The sequence below is a fragment of the Laetiporus sulphureus genome (genome assembly GCF_001632365.1).
Source record: "Laetiporus sulphureus 93-53 unplaced genomic scaffold LAESUscaffold_35, whole genome shotgun sequence".
Lineage (NCBI taxonomy): Eukaryota > Fungi > Basidiomycota > Agaricomycetes > Polyporales > Laetiporaceae > Laetiporus > Laetiporus sulphureus.
In genome coordinates, this window is record NW_024468544.1 from 17,511 (window position 1) to 37,861 (window position 20,351).

The following is a 20,351-nucleotide window of genomic DNA, read 5'->3' on the forward strand; positions in this document are numbered from 1 at the left end:
GCCGGTGCTGACCGGCGGCCAGATGACGTGGTAGAGGTTCCACAGCATGCCGAACACGGCGGGCACGATGGAGAGCAGGCGCGAGAAGAAGAAGAGCAGGTGGATGGACCATGTGGGTGAGAAGGGAGATGCGGCGGAGGACGTGATGATGCGCGATGTCGGGAGGTTGTGGGGCTGTCAGACGAGATATCATGAGCAATCGTTCACGCGCGCATGTACAGGGCATGAAAGTGGGCGAGGCTGTGACAGACGTGGCAAGCAGGCTCAAGCCTGCTATCTCCATCACGCCATACGGGAGTTAGTTCGACAGTGAAGACGCAAAAGATAGCGGCAAGCAAGCTCAAGCTCGCTATCTCCAGGACGCCATACGGGAACTAGCTCGCAAGTCCGACCACGTCAAAGAGGCTCAACGTGGGATGCGCTGCTAGGCGGACCAGTCCACTGCCTGTATATCGTGAAACCACTGTCACCAGAAATTCCAGTTATGTCAAAGATGGCCTTGAGCCATGAAATGTACGGTTATCAGCTGTCCAAGAAAGGGAATATCGAAAGCTTAACGTCTTCCCCATCACTGCCATGGCAGCGGCGATCACCCCAGACACTGACCCATCTATGGCGCTTCTTTGAGAGCAACCCGGTTTGATAACCATTGTCACAAAAGGAATCGAGCGCACCAAACCTGACTTTGACGACATATCGAGAACGCGAAATGGACACTCACCGAGTCTTCACTCTCGGTCTCAGTCTCGCCTGCCCCGGGGACGCCATGGGATGTGCTGATCGGCCGAGCGGGCGCGCCGTCGTGTGTTCGCGTTTTGCGCTTAAGCAGGCGCGAGCGCAAGGAGCCGGACACGCCGAGCGGGGGGACGGTGAAGATCATGCCGTCGTCTGAGGTAGCAGTGTCGTCGGCGTCCTCCCCGGACGTGTCGGCGGATCGAGTGGCAGGCGAGTAAGAGGGCGGTCGGTGATGGAGGGATTGCGATGCGAGGGAGGAAGAGGACGGCGGGTGGGAGTAGGTGAAGAGCTGCAGTGGTGGTGTTCCGCGCAGGTGCGGGGACGAGCTCGCGCGCTGGACGGGAGAGGGAGAGTAGGGAGGCGGGCTGCTGTCTGGCACACTCATCTCGGTGTTCGTTCTTGATCGAGGACGCGTGGGTGTTCGTCGGGGCCTCAGGGAAGAGTCGCCTGCAGTGCGAGATCGTGGCCGGGTGTACGTCGGATGGGTAGGTGAAGCGGAATGATCAGAGCGTCCAGACAGAGGTGCGAGTGGCTGCAGAGGAGTACAGGTGAGAGATGAAGGCGATCTTCTGCGGAGTGGGGCCTGCCCGTTGGCTGGCCAAGTGTCCACGGACTGATACGGAGGTGGGCTCGTCCCGTCGACATGTACCAGGAAGGAAGGATCGAGGAGGGCGACGGAGCCTGCAGGAGAGACTGGCGCGATGAGCACTCGCGCGCGAGAAGTCTGCACGGAAGACATCCTGAGATCAGCGTTCTGGGAGGGACTCACTGGCTTTAATATGCGGCTGGAAGGAGGTGCTGGACCAATGGAGACTGCAATCTGTGGCGAATCTCACGTCCGCTTCAGGCTAGTGCCCCGCATCTCCATCATTGCAGACGTTCCTTCCGAGTCGGACGCCAATTGGGCCACTGCGCCAAGCTGCGTGGCAGTCTGGGTGGTCACGTGCCATGCCTTATCGGCACCTGTATGGGCGCCAAGCTGCGCGCTAAGCGCTCGCAGTTCGCCGTCGACTTCGCCATCAGGAGGCTTGCCAGGCATTTCGTACGCCTGTCTGATTGCCCTCTCACCCGTTCTCACCGCACCTCCCTCCATGGAGCTTGTCCAACGCGCATTCAGCATTACGGCCCGGCGGTATGAGTCGGTAAATTTACGAGCTAGCCCTGATCGAGGGCGGTTTCGGATTGCTGGGAACTCCTATTTTGACCAGCATTAGCTCGTGCGCTGCCGCCCGCTACGCGAAGCCTTCGTCTAGGCTTTCATTCAGTGCGCTTCGCGTTCGGAATCACTGCTGAGCTCCACCATTTTATGTCATCTGCAGACCCGTCTGCCTCAATCTGCAAGAACGAGGCAGGGACCATTACCCACCTTCGCCAGATAAATTGCGAGCTTTGCCGAAATTCGTGGCTCAAGGATCTGCGCCGTGATAGATGCCACTATGTCTTCCGTGCGAATCCTTGTTATGCAGATCTTCTGTTTCGTTTCGCTTTCGCGATGGTGGGCTGCGACGTCATCATGTCTTGCATTGGCGGCAGTACCTCCAGGACCCTGGGATTCGCTTTGCGCAACACGTCTGCACTGAAATGCATTTTCGTACCCGCGCCGCGCAGGAGGCCCGAACGCAATTCTCTTCACGATCGCTGTGATCGGTATAGTATGTAGTACGAACTCATCACCCCTATCACCCCGCAATTCGAGGAGCCAATAGACGCTCCGGAATTATCCGGAAGACATCGAGAACACGGCCGCGGAGATAGCACCCAACGGACGCCCGTCTCTCGCCCAACTAACGCAAGTATGGTCCTGTACCCTTCGCAGTGGCGTCTTGAATGGACGCCAAGGTTTCCATGGAGGACTCGTCGGGAAACAGCTGTGCTTGTATCTTGAGGATGCGACTTGGGCCCTGCGATACGAGTGGACTAGGTTCCGGGGGCGAAAAGAGGTGGGAAGTTGGTACAGGAACAGACAGGAACCGCTAGGATACCAAGAGCACCCGGGTGGAGTAGGCCTTCGGTCTTGCCCGATGGAGAGGATACTTTGCAGTATGCGATGAACATATTTGGATTGGCCCTGCGAGTGTATTTCAAAATGCGACAGACACCGAAAGCTAGATCGATGCGACATGGACAGCGTCGCTACCGTAAGTGGTTGCACCCTCAATCATAATCAACGCCCAGGCTGAAGTTGCGAAGATGTATAATACAGTTCGGTCCAGCGGAATTGGATGAACATGCACGGTTCTCACACGCTGTGGGGTAGCAGCTCCAAAGAGGAAAAGCTGAAGGTATACGAGTTCCAAATGAAATGTCATCCAAGCCATGGACGCTGTCATTGGTGAACATTTCAGCTAGTCGTGAATGTTAAGGTGTAGGCTAATCTCCTCGTCACTGTATGCACGCCTTAACTATCCGGCTACGCAATACTAGATTTTTTTGCCTCATATCTGTGACTCGATCCTTGCCTTCCATCACCACTTCGCGTAAGGTCGGCGAGCAATCCTCGACAGCCGCCGTACTCGCACGCGGTCAAACACCCCGAATCAGCTTTCGGGGGCAGACCACACACCACGCGATGCGCCGCACCTATGCAGCAGAAGGAGGGACGTCCGGCGAACGAGCAACCCGCGTTGTGCGGTGCGGAGGACCCGAACGTTCTGCCACTGCGTGCACAGAAGGCAAGCCGAGGCTTGTCTTCTTCGTCGATCTGCACGTCCTCTCAAGGGGAGTGTGAAGGAAATGCAAGGTAAATCGTGATTTGATTTCGTTTCGATCGGGTCTCGTGAGGGCCGTATCGTTTGGCTACCTGCTCACGAGTCACGATGCGGGGCAGCAAATGCAACAGGTTCCGCTGTTTTGATCGCGGAGAATGCAAAGAGGAAAGAGGATGGCCGATGGAGAGAGCGGGCCGAGGTACGATCTGCGCATCAGGCTACGATGTCGCACAGCGAAACTTGAAGAAAACGAGTTCGTCCGACTGACGGGGAGAGTCGAGTGCGTACGACGACTCTCATAATCACCTTCTACTCATGGGTGTATCGCAGGGATGTCATCAAGGTATACTCGATGGCGAAAGTTCCAAACTTTGCAAGGCTGCAATGTTCACGCCAGAGGAGGAGCAGGGACGGGGACACTCGACTCGTACGAACCAGGAAAGCCGATTGCGCGATACGGACACCCGAAACTTCCGCCAACGCGCATCGTGAAAATGCGATATTTTCACTTAAACCCGCGTAAAGTCGGCAAGAAACCCTCGACAGCCGCCTTGGTTAGGTATCCACTCGCACGTGGTCAAAGACAGAGCAAGAGGGCCGGGACATGGCCAGCTTTCGGGGACAGACGCCACTCGATGCAGGTGAAGGAGAAAGGAGAGACGTCCGGCGAACGAGAAAAGCGGATTGTGCGGTGCGGAGAACCCGAACGTTCTGTCACTGCGTGCGCAGAAGGCGAGGCTTGTTTTCTTCGTCGATCTGCGCGCCCTGCAAGGGAGTGTGAAGGAAATGCAAGGTAAATCGTGATTTGATTTCGTTTCGATCGGTTCTCGTGGTTTGGCTACCCACGCGCGATGCGGGGTAGCAATTGCAACAGGTTCCGATGTTTTGATCGCGGAGAATGCAAAGAGCAGAGAGGATGGCCGACGGAGAGATTGGGTCGAGGTCCAATCTGCGCAAGGAGGCTACAATGTCGCACAGCGGAACTTGAAAAAACGAGGTCGTCCGACCGAGAATTCATGAGAGTCGATTGCGTACGACGATCTCGTTCAGCTTCTACTCATGGGCGCATCGCAGGGATGTCATCAAGGTATACTCGATGGCGACACATCGTCGAAAGCTCCAGACTGTGCAAGGCTGCAACGTCCACGCCCGAGGTGGTCCGGACGGGGACATTCGACGAACTAACTAGGAAACCCGATTGCGCAGTACGGACACCCGAACTTCCGCCAACGTGTGCATCGTGAACCGGCGACTGTCCACTGAAGATGCCGATCTGCGCGTGCACTACTCCGTCCGACGCTAGAAAGTTAATGTGAAGCATGAGAAGGTAAATCGCAACCAAATATATATAGATATGTATGTGCACTCAGTACTCAATTCTCGATCGATCCTCGTGTTACCTGAGGGATCTGCGTCATAATCATAGACATAATCAGGAACATCATGCGCCAGGCCAGCCTCAGCATCGCGGAAGACAGTGTGCGATACATGTGTATGATGCATGATGTATTGATGCTCGCAGCACCATCGGCTACACTGCGTGAAACCCCAGATCACGAAAAGTGGGAATATGGTAGCAATAAGGGCATTTCACGCGAGTTACAAACAAAACACACGCAAATTTCACACAAAGTGCAATTTGATGTGAATGATACAAAGTCGAACTGACTACAAGCATGTTACATCGTCATTTCGCATATGTTTTGCAACGCGCGAAATCTACGGAGATCCCGAGACTATTTTTCTGACAGCCCTGCATATGCTCAATAAATAATTACCATATTTTCATATATACCAGTTCCCCTGCTGGCGGCCACAAATCATTCAAATCACTTGCAGTTGCCATGTATGATGGCATGCATGATGAACATATTATACATATTACATTGGTATACAATGACCCATCAGACATTCAGCAAGGACAGCACGAAAGTTTATCTTCGGGTGTAATGGTGACAGAGACGATGGAATTCGAGAATGCGGCCAAATAATGTAATCCTGATCACACCGTCCTCCGCTTCATGCCGACTCTACATTGCGCTGGCGTGGGGAGGAAACCTTCCCATGTCTCGAATGAATCGCAAGACATGCCGTCAGAGATCAGTGTGGATAGATTAATCGGCACACACCTTCTTTTCGAGTTCCTCCAGCATGAAGTGGTGTCAGCGCAGGATGGACGAGATAATGACGAGCAGCAGCTCCGAGCTTGTCAGGTTACGGCTGACATACGTCCTGTGTAAACAAAGTTTCAGACTCAAGTCGTCGCGCATAACCGGAATACACCTACCGCAGCCCAAGGGAGAACGGGTTGAAAGCCTTCTGCATCTCATTCTTGTCATGCCCTCCCCGCCTCTCCGGCCTGAATACCTTCCTGAATACCTCCACACCTCTTTGTCCCTGTGAACTGTGTACGTCAGCACAGACAAGATGGTGCCCGTGGGGAAGAACTGCCCACAGACGGTGATGCTGCCCTCAGGCACTACGTGCAGGAGGTTGATCCCAGAGGTCGAATGCATCCGCAGTGCCTCGTTAATGATGACGTCGACCAAGCGTGCCATCCCACTGATTAGAATTTAGCACACACCTGCGGTCCTTCACCCGTGTGACCTCGCTGATTCCATGAGTGTATCTGTGTATGCACGCGATGTCATTGACAGTGCACGTCACGGAGGAAGGATCGCGGACATTACTGATGAAGAGCCACGCACGTAAGGGTTGCAGTGGTTAATGATCTGCCAGTTGACCCCTGGGAACGGCGCACATCATGTCCAGTCATGATCAGACTTCCGGGTTCTGACAGAAATCCGGCTTGCCGTATATAAAGTCATCGGGCACCCTCTCCCGACGGTGAGTCCTTCTCTTCACATGTTGTTCGTGTTGGTTTCCACCTGAAGCACTACCTTTCGCTCTCCCTCGTACCGTGTAACGTTCCGCTTATGACTGTCACTCACCACGAAAGTGACGAGGAGACCCCCTTGCTGCCGGAGGAGGTGCGGAAGCCCGTCAAAACACCTACACGAATAACAAGTCTCTAACTTCCTGGGACGGCACTGGAGGAGTGGGAGAGAAAGATGGAAGTGGCAAGCTACGAGGGAAAGAAACAAAGGCTCAATATGCGCATGGACTGACTGGATGGGGATTGTAGTCAGTGAAGGGGAATATATGCGCAGCCAGAGTCCAGATCCTGCACCATATTCGTACTAATGATTTCGTGCATGTGTTATCTGGAAACCTTTCCGTAATGATATCCTCGACCTTTCGGATACTTAACGCACCTCGGGAACCACATGTGTGTAACCCGGCTACAATGGATGCGAAATATGCAGATTAGAAGGAAATGCACAAAAGCCTGACATATACGCGACTTCCGCTCATAATATGTGCGAAATAAGCAAAATGCCATCATATTACACGATGCGCAATCTAGGATTTCACGCAGTGCTACGCTATCGATGTCGATGAGCACGCGCGGGTCGACAGTTGCGCGTTTCTACCGGCAAGGCACGATCCACGACTTCTCGACGGACTCTGCTTGAATTAACCAAGATGCACGGCACCGCGGAGATCAGGATTCGTTGTCTTCTCCCGCCAGCATCGCGTACGCCGCAGGGCGACTTACATTCGCGTTCGCCTGCGAAGAAGTCCAAGTCGCAGATCCGCTGCGACATTTCCCAAGTTACTCCCGTCTCAGCTCTGAAACAATCTCTGCAGGAATTCGAAGCGACGGCAGGACGCAATAACTACTCGATCGATCCGCAAGGCCTCTATATGCGTGGCACACATCTGCGGGATCTGCATCAATGAATTGAGCAGGGCATGAACGTGTGCGTTGGTCGCCTTCCCGTAGAACACGGAATGTATTGTGCGGTGCGTTAAAAAGCCGTGCACTGGCAGCGAGTACGGCTCGGCTGCACTATCAATCATGATCTTGCACGACAGGAGACAGCTGCAGCAACACTCGGTGATCCACGTGTAGAAGGTGCACAGTCGCTCGGTTAACCGAGACACAAACTGCTGTTGTACGTACGTTGATGGGGCCCGGGTAGTGACGTAGGTGTAAAGTGCTGTAGATTTGCGCAGCACATAAGCGAGGTATCCATTACGACTAGGTATTCAATCCGATCTAATTACATATGTGTTGTGTTCATTCTATGCAAGCGTCCGTCGTCGCCGCACAGGCCCACCGGCTCACCACCATCGAATCTCCGTCCAGATGAGCGGCATGAACACCATGCACGCGGTCCAGAGCTACGCGCCGATCGTCAGCGTTCCGAGTCCTCAACACAACGAGACGGACGCACCACCTGCACACACTTGACGGCGAGGAACGGGTACTCGTCCATGCGCGGCCGGGCGTAGACGGGCTTGCCCGCGTCCGTGGTGCCGACCTGTCGCGGATGCGTGAACATCACCCAGATAGCGTACAGCGCGACGGCGAAGAAGTGGTACGCGAGGAGCAGCGTCGATTGCTTCGTCCTGAGCAGTCACTGTAAGTCAGCAAGACGCAGCGACGACTCGGAGGGAGAGGACGGACCCAGAAAGGAGGGAGGCCGGTTCGCGAATGCAGTTCCCGCCAAGCTCGAAATACTTGAAGCATCCTGTCCGGAGCACCTCCAGATTCTCATCTGGCACGAAATCAGTGTTATGCCTGCCAACATCGGCGCACGACTCACCGTCCGCTCCAAAGAGATCGTACAGCGCGAGGCTGAGAACATTGATCGTCGACGCGAACCGCTTGCGCGACCAGTGCCACCGGTGGAGGACGCCCGACACCGCCTTCCAGTCGCCAAAGTCGTCAACATCGCGAAGAAGGTCTCGCAGCGTGACGACGTCGTTGAACGCGACGGTCATCCCGCCGCCCGTGAGCGGGTGCCGCATGTTCCACGAATCGCCGAGGAGGAAGACTCCCTCCTTCGTGTGTCGCCCGCCCTGCTCTGCCGGAGGGAGGAACGAGTTGGGCATCCGCCGCAGCCGGTCCTTCTCCAGTGCTATCCTGACGGGCTCTTGGAGGGATGTGGGCAGCTGAGGCATGATATCCGTCAGGATCGTTTCCTGTCAACTTTGTCAGATACCAGGAGAGACAGGTCGAACCCAACGCGCTGACCTTGATGTCCGCTGGCAGAGGATCCTTGAGGTCGACGAGCATACGTGTGTCGTGCTGACCGATCTGATAGAGCAGCACTGGGCCGTGTCCCTTCACGAGCACAACTGTACCATGCTGAGCAATCGGCAGGTGCGCATCGTCGAGGATGACGCCCACAAAGTAGCTCTTGAGCGCAGGCTTCACACCCACCTCTCCGAGCACCTTTGTCCGGAAGTTGGAGAAGCACCCGTCCGCAACGACCGTCAAGTCCGCCAGGAACGTCTCCTTCTCCGCCGCCGCCGTCTCCGCTCCCTCGCCTGCCTCTTGCTTGCGTATCGCACGCACGCCGAGGACGCGCCCGGTGACCTGACACTCGACGAGCTCGGTGACGGTCGCCTCGATCACGTCGACGCCCACCGCCTGCTTCGCCTTCTTGCGCAGCGTTTGGATGAAGCGGCCGTGATGGAAACTGCGGCCCTCGTCGGCGTCCGGATAGGGGATCTGCACGGGCTGGCCGCCGAGGACCACACAGTAGCCGCGCATGGGGATGGCGTCGATACCGTCAAGACAGTCTTCCATACCGAGTTTTTGGAGGGCGATGACGCCTCCCGGCTGGAGCAGCTCGCCTACGATGCGGTCGGGCTCGGCGAGAGAGCGCTCTAGAAGACAGATGCGGAGAGGTTTCGGGCGCTGGAGGGTGGAGAGCGCATGGGCGAGGGCGCAGCCCGCTACGCCGGCACCGACAATGAGCACGTCGTAGTGTGACATGGTAGGTCGAGGAATGCAGCGCGTTTGGTGACCTTGAATGCGAGCTTTTCAACGGTCGTGGAATGCAGTCGAGAGCTGTCTGGAGTGCGGACGACGTGCAGGGTGCCGCCACATTTTCAAGTCGACCCACTTCTGCTTGAATTTCGGCTTGTGATAGTCGAGCCACTAAATACGGCAATGTTCTCACGCTGTATCACCCTCCGTCGAGTCGAGGGCCGTCTGGGGCCTTTGTTTCGACGTAAAAGCGAACTTGTGAGGAGAGGGAAGGGAAGCATGGGCGGAGGAGGGAGATGGTATGGGCTGATGCGAGACGATATCCGCCACTAGGCTTGATTTGACGCTGCGTGACATGTTTTATCCGTCCTATGCGGGTGATGATGCGAAACTGCCGATTTATGGCTACGACACGAGATGATTTTGCAAAAGCATCAGACACTTATTTCAGTGTGAAAAGTGAGGAGGACGACTGGGGCGATGAATATATTCTCGCCGCTCGTCTGCACGTGACAAATCCTCTAGGTATGATTGATCGAACTCTTGCAGCTCGGCGCACCGTGTTACATAAGAGCCAGGGCCGCAGAACGTCTGGAGGGCCCGAGTGAAAGCGCGACACACAGTGCAGGCGGGATTTCTGAACAGCGTCTGAGGAAGATCAGAATAACTGTACACCTGGGACTGTCGGGGGTTTGCACCAGTGTTATTGAATTTGACGAGAAACAATTTCAGGGAAAAATGAAAAATTTGTGAACGCAAGTGACGCTGTCATAGTCATAATGGCAGAGGATGCGCGTCGGAGATTGATACTCGAGCAGTGACATTGGCTTGCCCTATATGGTGGAACGCCTTCCTAATGCGTTGCGCGCGTGACGCTTACTCGTGAGGCGACGCGGGGCTGAGGAACGTGACGCGTGACGATGGCTGGGTGATTGACCAAGAATTTATGCAATTTCTAACGACAGTGTATATCAGATTTGAAATGGCGATGGGGTGCGTGGATGAGGACAACGATGTACAGGCTTTCTGAGCTTGAGTAGTACTTGTGAGTTGGGATCATGATACGAGCTTTCGTTCGTGCTTGCATGTATTATGTATCTTGAAGCAGGATCTTCTACATATTCATATCGACAAGCACTCTTCGTGTATTCTGCAAATTCGATATCCCCAGGCAGTCCCAGACAAATACAGATGTTTTGAATTTTGCGTTCCCAGTCCGGATGTTGATCCACCGCACGCCACGGGCCCGGATTACTTCAGTTTACAATATTCCAAGGATTGTTAAGCGCCACTCCCGGTCCAGGTCTGAGACCAACATTTCTGATATTAGTGCCTCTCAGCAGGCACTGCTTGTAACTCGCATTGCCAGTTTGCAGAACACAAACAACCCTACCTTACGATGGACGATCATCTGCGTATCCTCGCGCGATCCCGCTCCTTCCCTGTTCCAGCACACCAGGCGCATCCTGGCCGATCCTGGTCTCCAATCCTCTGAAGGTCCTGTTTTGCAGGAACTCTCCTGCACGTAAAAGAAAGAAAGAGGGTGGGTCAGAAAAATTGAGAGTGCATAAACCTCACCTGCGGCACTATCTGCAAGCGTCGTGACCGTGCTTTCTTGGTTGCGCAGGATTATGGCAGAGGATTCGGTGGTGCCGTTTGTCGTCGAGGAGATGCCTGTAGGAGAGTAGAGCAGACCATCGTCAGTGCATTGCACTTGCTCAATACGAGATCGCTTCGAGATCGCTTACCGTAACGCTTTGCATGGCGGTACTTTCCTGTTACTAGCGAGAAGATTGGTTGGTCCAAATCTCCTTCCTCTTCACCTGTCTCTTGTTCATCTGCTGGCACCGTCAAAAGTGTAAACCCCCCTTTCGTCCACACGAGGTAGCGTACCTTCTGTTTCAACGTTCTCCGCCAGCAATTTGTCAAAGTCAAGAATATATCGACCAGTCCAGCCCATCTCGGCTCGCAAGGCGATCTCGAGCTCATACGGAGTGACAATCGGCCTAAGGAAATCCTACGTAGGCAGCCATTGACATGAAAAATGATGAAGTAGCTGACCGGAGAGAAGACGCACCTTCGCTTCGATAAGACTATTTTCGGGGCACGCGACGAGGACGAAACACTCAATCTCCAGAAAGTTCGCAAGCTTGGCTGGATTGAGCTTGCCGACGCTGATCGTGTAGCTTTTCTTATGCGCGCGTCGCAGGACTGAGCGGAGGTGGGAGATGAGCGGAAGGTAGGAAGCTGTCGCGAACAATGAGGTCTCAGAAATATGCGGCACATGGGGATAGGAGGCGGCGGCTCCTTACCGACGCCCAACGTTCCGACGAGAATGCCGAACACGTCCGCGTCTCTGGCTTTCTGCACGGCTGCATATCTACGCATGAGTAGCTTGTTCGTCCGCGTTGACTCTAGGCGGGCTGAGTCTGTTTTAGGGTCGTAGGAATGTACCTTAGTAAGACGTGTTATCAGCGGGGATAAGAGACGAGGCGGTTTAGCGGTTACCTCGCATGATGCGTGGGTAATGAGCAGGTTTGTGAGACCTAGACTTTCCCCTCCAACATACAGTATTGTGCAGTCATTGACGGGCATGTCTGTGGTGCTTTGGACGATCTCTTCCGGTGATTTATTCGTGTGATCCTCGGCATCCTGTCGATGTCCGTTGTGTAGTCGGTTCGCGGGATAGGTAATCAGTGATAGTCTGGAGTGCAAAATCTGCGTGGATGATAGCGCAGACTGCAGCCTTTCAAGGATTTGATCTGAAGCAGTAAGTGAGGAATAATGTTCCAACCATTCCCATTTTGACTGACCGGCTTTGTGAGCATAGGCAACGTCGAGCTTGAGCAGGATAGTTTTCCTGTCCAGAACTGATGGAGCTTTTGACATGGATTGTATGAAGGCTTCGAAGCATTTGTCGGGATCGATTGCTTTCTTCCCAAAAACGTAAATCACGGGGAGACGCGAGGTTCTGAAGCAACTCAGGACGATCCATGGATGCGGGATGAATTGACGACTTACTGACTCATGCAAGCATGGCCGTAGTGCACTATGGCGTCGGCATCGACGTGTTGTGCAGCGACTTCATCTACACAGCAGCTGTAATACAGTTGACAGAACACCGAGGATTTCATGATCAGTCAAGAAGATCCTTATTCAGGATGGTAGCATGCCTGCCATAAGACGTATCCGCGAGCACGTAGAGTTCCTTTTCGTCTCCTAACCTAGATTTGAGGGCGCGAAATATCGGTACCGAGTCGCGCAAGAGCTCGTCGGGGAACTGTAGCGCAATCTGCCGGCGGGACATGGACTAAGCTTTGGAGAGATTATGCAGAGGCTAAACGACCAACACGCTTGTAGTCCCCTTTGACAATCTCCTCGACTGTACGATCAATTTCGTAGTAATCCCAAAATTGATCCATGGACATTTCTTCGGGCACATCATCTCCCAGATCGACAGTGCGGGTGATGGCGTCTTCCCCAGCAGTAGAAAATGCCGTCAAATCAGCCATCTTGCGAAGATATACAACTGACGGGTTGTTTTCAATCAGAACGCAGATTCGAAAGCCTCGGAGTTGAGACTGAATTGATAGATCGAGCGGACAGAGGGCCACAACAAATTGAATGCCGTCAGTTTGGTCGAAATCTAGATTGCGTCACATCTGTCACACGAGGCGGGTACCGACCTGCCTGCCGGTCTAGGCAGGTAACGTCTGATGTGACCGTCACCAAAATTTCCCCCACAGAACAAGCGCTGGGCGGCACGCGATTCCGCCCTACGCACCCGTCATGTCCTCCTCCACGTCTCCAGGCGTCGTTGAGCGCGTCCAAAACTTCGTCTCCGAGAACCGTCGTGCGGTCATCATCGGGACAGCGGCTGCGCTTGTTGCCATTGGGGGTGTCGCATACTATGCATCGACGTCGCGCGGGCCTAAGGGCGGGGACGTCGAGAAGGGCGAGCGCAAGAAGGACAAGAAGAAGAAGAAGCGAAAGGGGACTAAGGGCGGGGAGGGACCCATATTAGAGGAGCGGACGGCTTCGCTTCCAGATGATCGTGAGTGTTCGCTCTGGATCTTTGGTTCGCGAAGAGGCAAGGCTTTGGTGGGTGGAATGTGCGCAGTTTACGGAAGACATCGCAATGCTGTGATAAGTCTCGGATGCCTCGAATATTTGCAGGGTCCTTGGGCTGCGAGGTCTCGCAGGAGCTAGAGACAGGGACTCTTTGGTTGCTCCTGCTTCGGCCTCTACCGGGCTGTACCCATGCTACATACAGAGGTGCCTTTTCGAATTCAGGTCAAGAACTACTGGTTTAGATTGAGAAGGTTATGTCACCCTTCGTTGAAGAAGAAAGGCAGAGTGCTTGGTCGCGCGATGCCGCAGCGAGATTGGACAGGAATACGAATAAGGAGCAATCATGCTTTCACCGCATTCTTATGGCAGCATTGCTACTGTCCTAATCACTTTGAACACTTGCACTCTACTCCATCGGAGATAGGGTCTGTTGAACTGCTTGGACATTCCTTGCCAGAGTGTTATCTCATTGTCACTCTCTTTATCACTTGCATGTCCTCGATGGAGTCGAGCGTGGCTCATACAATTCGCACTACTGACATCAATGTATCATACTAGCCGAATTCAAGTGGACCTTAGATGATATCGCTGGCATGTCGGCTGAGGTTCGTCTATTTCATGCTGTAAAAAGCTTTCGTCATTATTATTCTAGGAGCGAACAAAATCGGCCGCATCGCTGAAGACCAGAGGGAACTCGGCATACGGGCAGCGCAAATTCGACACCGCTGTTCATTACTACACTCGCGCTATCGAAGTCACGCCGAAGCCCGAACCTGTATTCTATAGCAATCGTGCAGCATGTAGGAGTTAAAATCTTGGGTGAGGCGTCCTCCGCTGACTCTTCTCAGGTTATGTAAACATGAGCCCGCCTCAATATGAAAAAGTAGTGGCCGACTGCGACGAGGCCTTGAAGCTCGACAAAGCCTATGTCAAAGCTCTGAACCGCAGAGCAACAGCCTTCGAGGGACTCGGCAAGTTGACGGAGGCATTGCGAGGTAATTTGTTAACTGTATTCGTTAGTCATGGCGATTCTGAGCCTTTATCAGACTATACTGCTGTGGCAATACTCGAAAAATTCTCCAACGACTCAGCTTCGGCGACTGTCGAGCGCGTGGTGAAGAAGTTGGCAACTCAGGAGGCACATGACATTATCTCGGTATGCCCCTTGCATGCATCGCTGGCATTCACTCAACAAATCCCTTCAGACTCGTGAACGCCGCCTTCCTTCATATACGTTCATTTCCGCGTACTTCGGCGCCTTCCGCCCGAGTACGTATCGTCCGTATTCACTTGCTGTGCAAAGGTTGACCAATTTCTCGCAGGACCGCTACCCACGCTTCCGGAAAATCCGTCGCAGGGTGATAAGACTCTGATCATGTCGCTGGAGGCTCTCGGTGCGGGCGACTACGCACACTCGCTGAGCCTCATAAACGAGGCTCTTGAGCAGGGCATCTCCTGGGATGCCGGAAAGGCGGAGGCACTTAACCTCCGTGGAACCTTCAAGTGGGTGTCTAGTAAGGGCCAAGAACTCCATATGCTGATAATAGCGAAGATTCTTGATGGCCGACGTGGACGGGGCGAAGGAAGACTTCCTCGCGTCCATTAAGTTGCAGCCTTCGCTGACACAAACCTGGGTCAAGATTGCTAGCGTGTACATGGAGCAGGGTGATCCGAAGAAGGCGTTTGAGGCATTCGATCAGGCCATCAAGCACAACCCGAATGACCCGGATATCTACTACCACCGCGGACAAGGTGCGTGTCTCTAGTGGAATGAACCTCCCTGCGCCACTGATCTTGTTGATAAGCAGTGCTGTTCATCATGAACGAGTTCGACGAAGCCGCAGAGAACTACACCAAGTCGACCGAGCTGGACAACCAGTTTGTATTCAGCCAGATCCAGCTTGCCGTCGCACAGTACAAGGCTGGTCAGACCCCGGCTGCTATTGTAACATTCCGCAAGACGCTGGAAGCATTTCCTCAGCGGAGCGAGCCGGCTAATTACTAGTACGTCTCGACTGTCCTGACCTCGTTGCGGCCAGGGCTGATCAGGATTAATGTGGTACAGTGGTGAGCTGCTTCTCGACCAGCACCGATACCCGGATTCGGTACAGGAATTCGATCGTGCCATTGAGATCGAGCAAAGTCGTCCCAGGTAGACACTATGATTTCCATTGGTCGCATGCGATGCTTATCCTTATGGCCAGGCCGCCGCCGATCAACGTGTTGCCGTATGTCAACAAGGGCCTTGCATTGTTCCAGTGGAAGCAAGATCATGGCGCTGCCGAGCGTTGCTGTCAAGAGGCCCTGCGCCTTGATCCGGAGTGCGAGGCGGCGGTGGCGACGCTCGCACAGCTGAGCTTGCAGCAGGGCAAGATCGATGTCGCGATGGAGATGTTTGAGCGACAAGTCGCTCTGGCGCGGAGCGAGCCCGAGCTGGCGAATGCGATATCATACAAAGTGGTGTGTATCATGAGCTCAATGTGGGATATTCTGCAGTCTGACAGGATGGTGCGTAGGCCACGGTCGCACAAATGCAGTTCATGAAGAACTACCCCGAGTTGGCGCAGGATTTGACTCAACTTGCGAACACGATGCGGTAATTTATCTGATAATCTCGACCTCTTGATCCACGCCGGGATTGATTTTGAAGTCGTGGAAAGACGTCGTGGTGGCTTTCGCTAGGGAGTACGAACACTCGTTTTCTCCATATGCATCATCCGTTTTTCTACGGATGCGTATTAGTACTCCCACTATACATATTGCTTATAATACGTCAATGAATGAACACCATCGCTCACCTCATAATTATTGCTTCCACGCTTGTACCTGGATACGGATGACAGTCCGTGATCGGGTGCTCGCATATTTTACGCGAAATTGTCGGCTAACACGATGCATCATTTCCGTTCATCTCTTGTCTGCCATCGTCTTTGACGTCTTGAATTGCGCACCATGGACGAAGTGCCGGAGATGAGAAGCTTCAAATTCCCTGCTCCGGAGGGAGAAACAACCGCCGATCGCCCTTCTCCCAAACCACGACGACAGTTCGCCTACTACCCGAACATGAAGTCCTCGAACAAACCGCAGAAGCCGTTCAGCCGCAGCGCTGCAAAACGAGAGAGTGTCATGGCTCTGGGCAGCATCGAGCACCTGCAGCATTATTTCACAAAGACCGGGATAGCGGCGGAAAGCAAGTAGGTGCGATGATCCACGCTGGGTTGTGTGTTCGCTAATGGATCCGTAGTCCTCTGAACAAGAAGAACAGCGGGATGGTACGAGCGATTGGCGGTCCGTCGAATCTCGTCTTGGGACCGCCATCGCAGGTGAGTGGGAGGGAATGGCTGCGGTCATCGTGGGGCTGATGGATGAGCTTGCATGGCAGGACGACCCCAAGTTCGTACTCCCTCCGTCTCCAGTTATTCCACAGATCGTACGCCCGGCATTCGCACCATACGTCAGGACGCACGAGACAGATCCCGAGAACCTTCGACCAGGCGTCATCGACGATCTCAGCGCGGTCGCTGCGAGATGGGAACTGGATGGCGGATTGCATGTGCAGGATCGAGAGTTGTTGACGGCAGGTGGAGAACTGCATTTAGAGGTGCTCGAGCTGTTGAAGACAACAACGCATGCGATACGGTCTGTGCGGAATTATCTAGTCTCCCTCCCGGACGACTCTGCCACGCCCATGCAGCGAAACTTCTTCCGTCCGCAGAGCCTGCAGAGCGCATCTCCACTGAAACGACGCGTCACGCAGGGCGATTCATCCAACGAACCTCACGTCCGTATCAGACGTGACGCTCTCGAGGTTCTCACCGTGCTGCGCGCACTCGAGGAGGCAGCGCGGCTCCCGCTCGAACACGATGCGTATGACGCGCAGAGTGAACACAGCTCGTCTCCAGACGCGAGCGCCGCCTCCGAGCGCGGGCCGTCGCCATCCTTGCACCTGGAAGAGCCCGCGTTCGTCGACAGCGACACGTCCGTCTTGATCTCGTTCATCGAGGTCGGAGGGAGGCAGAAGCCAATCCCGGTCTGGGGAGATGAGGCCGCGGCGTTTGACATGACTGCGGAGGAGCGCGAGAAGCACGAGCGATGGGACGAGCGGCTCGTCCTCGGCGGCGGGTGGCTCTACCGACAGGACATGCGGCTCGCGGACCTCGTACGCGAGCGCGGGGTCGTTGGGCGCTATTTGGACACTGTGGACGAAGTGCTTTTTGGCGGGACGCAGGACAGCAAGCGCGGATGGGAGCGGGAGCGGGAGCGGGCTGAGAGTAAGGAGCGGGCAGACAGGGCGAAGGGCCGCAGGGTTAGCACGCCGTTGCTTGAGGGCGGGCTGAGTCCGAGGAGGTCGGATCGGAGGGTTATGTCTGCGAACATGCTGGACGCGATGAGGGATATGGTGCTGACCGAGGAGCCGGAAGAGATGCAGTCAATTGCTGAGGAAGACACTGTCGAGGATGACGACCTGCCGGACTGGGCCAAGCGGTCGACGTTCGAGGGCAATCCATTGGGTGCGGTACTCTGCTGCCTACCATCGTTCAGCACGCTGACCTTGGCACAGGTCGCCTACACGCCCTCCTCATAGCCCTCCTCCCAGCCCATCTGCTGCCATACCTCCCTCAAGCGCCGCCAGATCGTGCGGCCTTCCTCCAGGCGCTTTCATCTGGCCAGCTACTCTGCATGGCCTACAACGTCGGCGTACGGAAGTCGCGCAAACAGTGGGGATTCGTGAGCAAGGACGCCATTCACGACATCGCAACGCTCGAGAAGCAGTTGGCCGACGATGCGCAGCATCAGGACAAGGGCAAACGTGGATGGACGTTCCGGCGGACGGATAACTTGCGACTTTGGGCAGCGTGCGTGTAACGTAATGTGCTTTATACCGAGAAGCATACTGAAGCAACCTCTCCTACAGCGCGCTGAAACTAAGATATTCCCTCCCAATATACCCACCTGTGCAGCCGCGGAACAGCATCTCACCCTCGGATAGCACGCGCTCGCTGAAGTCGTCAACGTCATCGTCGTCTTTACGTCCGCCACCGGGGTGTCACGAAGAACCATTCATGTTCGATGCGCCGTTGGTCGCGCGCCAAGACAATGGTTGGGAGAACATGCTGGAAACAGCCGTTCTCAAGTGGATGGATGCTGTCGTAGGAGAGCGGAGAGGAGAGCGGTAGGAATGACCGGACGTCATGATTCTTAAAGTTCGTTATGCATGCCGATTCATTGTCTTTCATTCAAGATATAGCGTATAGCACATTGCATTTCGCGCATTTGTCGCACAGCTACCAAACCTTTGCATAATGCTTAATGATCGTTCACTCTTACAATATAATGTGATCAAACGGTTCAATTTAGCCCAAGTCACATAGCATATCGTGCATCGAGCGGGAGAAGTACATATATTACACGAATAATGCACGCCCTATGCTGGCACGCCTGCTCCCACATCCTGCAGCGAAGGATGGTGAACCATCCTTACATGCCTGTTCAAATGATCCTTACTATGAAATACCTCACCACAACCGGAGAACGCACACTCGTGTTCCCTCAAGTGTGCCTTCACGACATGTGCAGCGACGTCACATAGCGGGATGTCATGTCCGTCGATGCACCCCTCCCACTGGCAGCGGATCTTGCGCTTCCCTTGCCATCTCTTGCCGTCGTGATGAGCGTGGACGAGATGTATTTGCACGTTCTTGATGTCTCGCCCACCGATGTACCGCATGCAACTTCCCCACCGGCAGCGTGCACGTCCTGGTAAGGGTACCGGGGCGACGCCGGAAAGGGAAGATGGTTGTTGGGATATGGAAGCTGTGGCATTGCTTGCCGTGTCACGACGATGAATCCCCGGTGAGCTGGGGCAAGAGGCAGCCGTGTTCGTTGATTGAACCTGCTCGGGAATCGTAGAGATCTCAACAGGGGTTGCCCCATTGGGACTATCAACGGGTTGATTCGCCGTCATCGCTGGAGAACTGACGAGAGCGAACCACGAGGACGCGCTGTCGAACAAATCGTCGATGCTTCCGCCAGCCATGAGCGGCACGCCAGCCATGAGCGGCACGCCAGACTGGTCGGCCATCCCCAACATGTACTGGGAGACCGTTTGTTGCTCTTCCGCAGTAAACTGGGGAGAGAACTGTACTTCTTGCTGAGGTGGCACAGCCATTTCAGAGGAAAGTATAGTTCCCCCCAACGGCGCATCCGGAAAGAGTGAGGTCGTCAGTGCACCCAGGTCGTCCGTGCCGATGTCGAAATTATCCTGTAGCACGGACGGGCCAGCCATCATGAGCACATCCGAATCGAAGAACGGATCGAAAGAGGGGACTATATGCGACTCTGCGAATCCCTGGAGCTGAATGTCATTTGAAGGTGCTGCCGCTTGCCCGGCCTGCACAGGCGCATACGATGGTGCAGAAATCATGCCTAGGTTGTTGTTGCCCTGCAACCAGGACGAATTTGCCGCGGAGAGGTCATATATCACCATGGGTGAGGGTCCGCGAGGTGGCACTGTGGTATCCAGCACATCGTCATCGAACCTCTCGTAGACCAATGCGAACATTTGTGCCATGCTAAGCGTCTCCGTGGTGGATGGATATGCGCTAGGCAACACACCTCTGCCGGCGGATATATGCGCGCTACGTTAAACACAACGCCTGTCAGCAGACTGTGATGCGTAGTCCACGATCAAGAGTCTACTCACGACGCTGCATTTGCCGGCCTAGTTGTCGAATCACGCGCGATGCCAGTGGGGTCCTCAAACAGGGCCTGAATGAACGCTCTATGGCGTTTGATAGATCAATAATAGGCACGTGAAGTGAGTTAATTTTTAATGATCCTCAGTCTCACGGAGGTGAGAAAAGCACTCACGAATCATCCATCATTGTAGCTATGGTAGTCCTTAAATCTGGACTCAAATAGGCAGACGCGAATGGCAGCGATGTTGAGATGAGAGTGCAGGCTGCAAAAGGACAACTCTGTGGTGCTGTTCA

At 54.5% G+C, this 20,351-nt stretch overlaps 8 protein-coding genes across 8 annotated transcripts in view; 3 read left to right on the top strand and 5 right to left on the bottom strand.

Annotated features, from left to right (window-relative positions):
* Nucleotides 1-889, bottom strand: part of LAESUDRAFT_728502 (uncharacterized protein) — a 1,619-nt gene extending 730 nt beyond the window's left edge. Inside the window, exons 1-2 of the mRNA XM_040909451.1 lie at nucleotides 722-889; nucleotides 1-174 (exon numbers count right to left, since the gene is read on the bottom strand). Of these exons, the coding sequence (XP_040761760.1) occupies nucleotides 1-174; nucleotides 722-880 (333 nt within the window). The 5' untranslated portion in view covers nucleotides 881-889. The remainder of the gene's footprint in view (nucleotides 175-721) is intronic.
* A 1,524-nt stretch (nucleotides 890-2,413) lies between these two features.
* Nucleotides 2,414-3,115, bottom strand: LAESUDRAFT_728505 (uncharacterized protein). The gene is made up of 2 exons (XM_040909452.1): nucleotides 2,926-3,115; nucleotides 2,414-2,873 (listed from the first exon to the last, which is right to left on the bottom strand). Exons 1-2 carry the CDS (start codon nucleotides 3,051-3,053, stop codon nucleotides 2,453-2,455), a joined length of 549 nt encoding a protein of 182 aa, XP_040761761.1. The 5' UTR covers nucleotides 3,054-3,115; the 3' UTR covers nucleotides 2,414-2,452.
* Nucleotides 3,116-5,484: 2,369 nt separating this feature from the next.
* On the bottom strand, nucleotides 5,485-6,442 carry LAESUDRAFT_315653 (uncharacterized protein). The gene is made up of 7 exons (XM_040901977.1): nucleotides 6,395-6,442; nucleotides 6,257-6,331; nucleotides 6,134-6,189; nucleotides 6,028-6,072; nucleotides 5,731-5,847; nucleotides 5,573-5,675; nucleotides 5,485-5,501 (listed from the first exon to the last, which is right to left on the bottom strand). The coding sequence occupies exons 2-6, from the start codon at nucleotides 6,269-6,271 to the stop codon at nucleotides 5,606-5,608; spliced, it is 303 nt and encodes a 100-aa protein (XP_040761762.1). The 5' UTR covers nucleotides 6,272-6,331; nucleotides 6,395-6,442; the 3' UTR covers nucleotides 5,485-5,501; nucleotides 5,573-5,605.
* On the top strand, nucleotides 6,436-6,622 carry LAESUDRAFT_728508 (uncharacterized protein; the record flags this gene model as incomplete). Its single annotated transcript, XM_040909453.1, is given in 2 exon segments — nucleotides 6,436-6,569; nucleotides 6,581-6,622. Coding segments are annotated over 2 exon segments (152 nt in total), but the record flags the coding sequence as incomplete, so codon positions are not given.
* A 910-nt stretch (nucleotides 6,623-7,532) lies between these two features.
* LAESUDRAFT_728509 (squalene monooxygenase) lies at nucleotides 7,533-9,561 on the bottom strand. The gene is made up of 5 exons (XM_040909454.1): nucleotides 8,548-9,561; nucleotides 8,117-8,495; nucleotides 7,978-8,068; nucleotides 7,745-7,919; nucleotides 7,533-7,691 (listed from the first exon to the last, which is right to left on the bottom strand). Exons 1-5 carry the CDS (start codon nucleotides 9,292-9,294, stop codon nucleotides 7,632-7,634), a joined length of 1,452 nt encoding a protein of 483 aa, XP_040761764.1. The 5' UTR covers nucleotides 9,295-9,561; the 3' UTR covers nucleotides 7,533-7,631.
* A 682-nt stretch (nucleotides 9,562-10,243) lies between these two features.
* LAESUDRAFT_682998 (diphthamide biosynthesis protein) lies at nucleotides 10,244-12,879 on the bottom strand. Its single transcript, XM_040905812.1, has 11 exons — nucleotides 12,639-12,879; nucleotides 12,462-12,580; nucleotides 12,310-12,387; nucleotides 12,102-12,259; nucleotides 11,797-12,050; nucleotides 11,601-11,742; nucleotides 11,366-11,535; nucleotides 11,182-11,305; nucleotides 11,037-11,126; nucleotides 10,867-10,962; nucleotides 10,244-10,807 (listed from the first exon to the last, which is right to left on the bottom strand). The coding sequence occupies exons 1-11, from the start codon at nucleotides 12,798-12,800 to the stop codon at nucleotides 10,683-10,685; spliced, it is 1,518 nt and encodes a 505-aa protein (XP_040761765.1). The 5' UTR covers nucleotides 12,801-12,879; the 3' UTR covers nucleotides 10,244-10,682.
* A 165-nt stretch (nucleotides 12,880-13,044) lies between these two features.
* Nucleotides 13,045-16,165, top strand: LAESUDRAFT_315757 (ADP/ATP carrier receptor). Its single transcript, XM_040901978.1, has 12 exons — nucleotides 13,045-13,342; nucleotides 13,918-13,964; nucleotides 14,012-14,159; nucleotides 14,208-14,354; nucleotides 14,406-14,515; nucleotides 14,565-14,628; nucleotides 14,682-14,862; nucleotides 14,912-15,111; nucleotides 15,168-15,363; nucleotides 15,425-15,511; nucleotides 15,564-15,819; nucleotides 15,876-16,165. The coding sequence occupies exons 1-12, from the start codon at nucleotides 13,078-13,080 to the stop codon at nucleotides 15,957-15,959; spliced, it is 1,785 nt and encodes a 594-aa protein (XP_040761766.1). The 5' UTR covers nucleotides 13,045-13,077; the 3' UTR covers nucleotides 15,960-16,165.
* A 146-nt stretch (nucleotides 16,166-16,311) lies between these two features.
* Nucleotides 16,312-18,536, top strand: LAESUDRAFT_715776 (uncharacterized protein; the record flags this gene model as incomplete). Its single annotated transcript, XM_040907187.1, has 5 exons — nucleotides 16,312-16,553; nucleotides 16,604-16,682; nucleotides 16,742-17,870; nucleotides 17,921-18,215; nucleotides 18,275-18,536. 5 exons carry the CDS (start codon nucleotides 16,312-16,314, stop codon nucleotides 18,534-18,536), a joined length of 2,007 nt encoding a protein of 668 aa, XP_040761767.1.
* Between the last annotated feature and the right edge of the window lie 1,815 nt (nucleotides 18,537-20,351).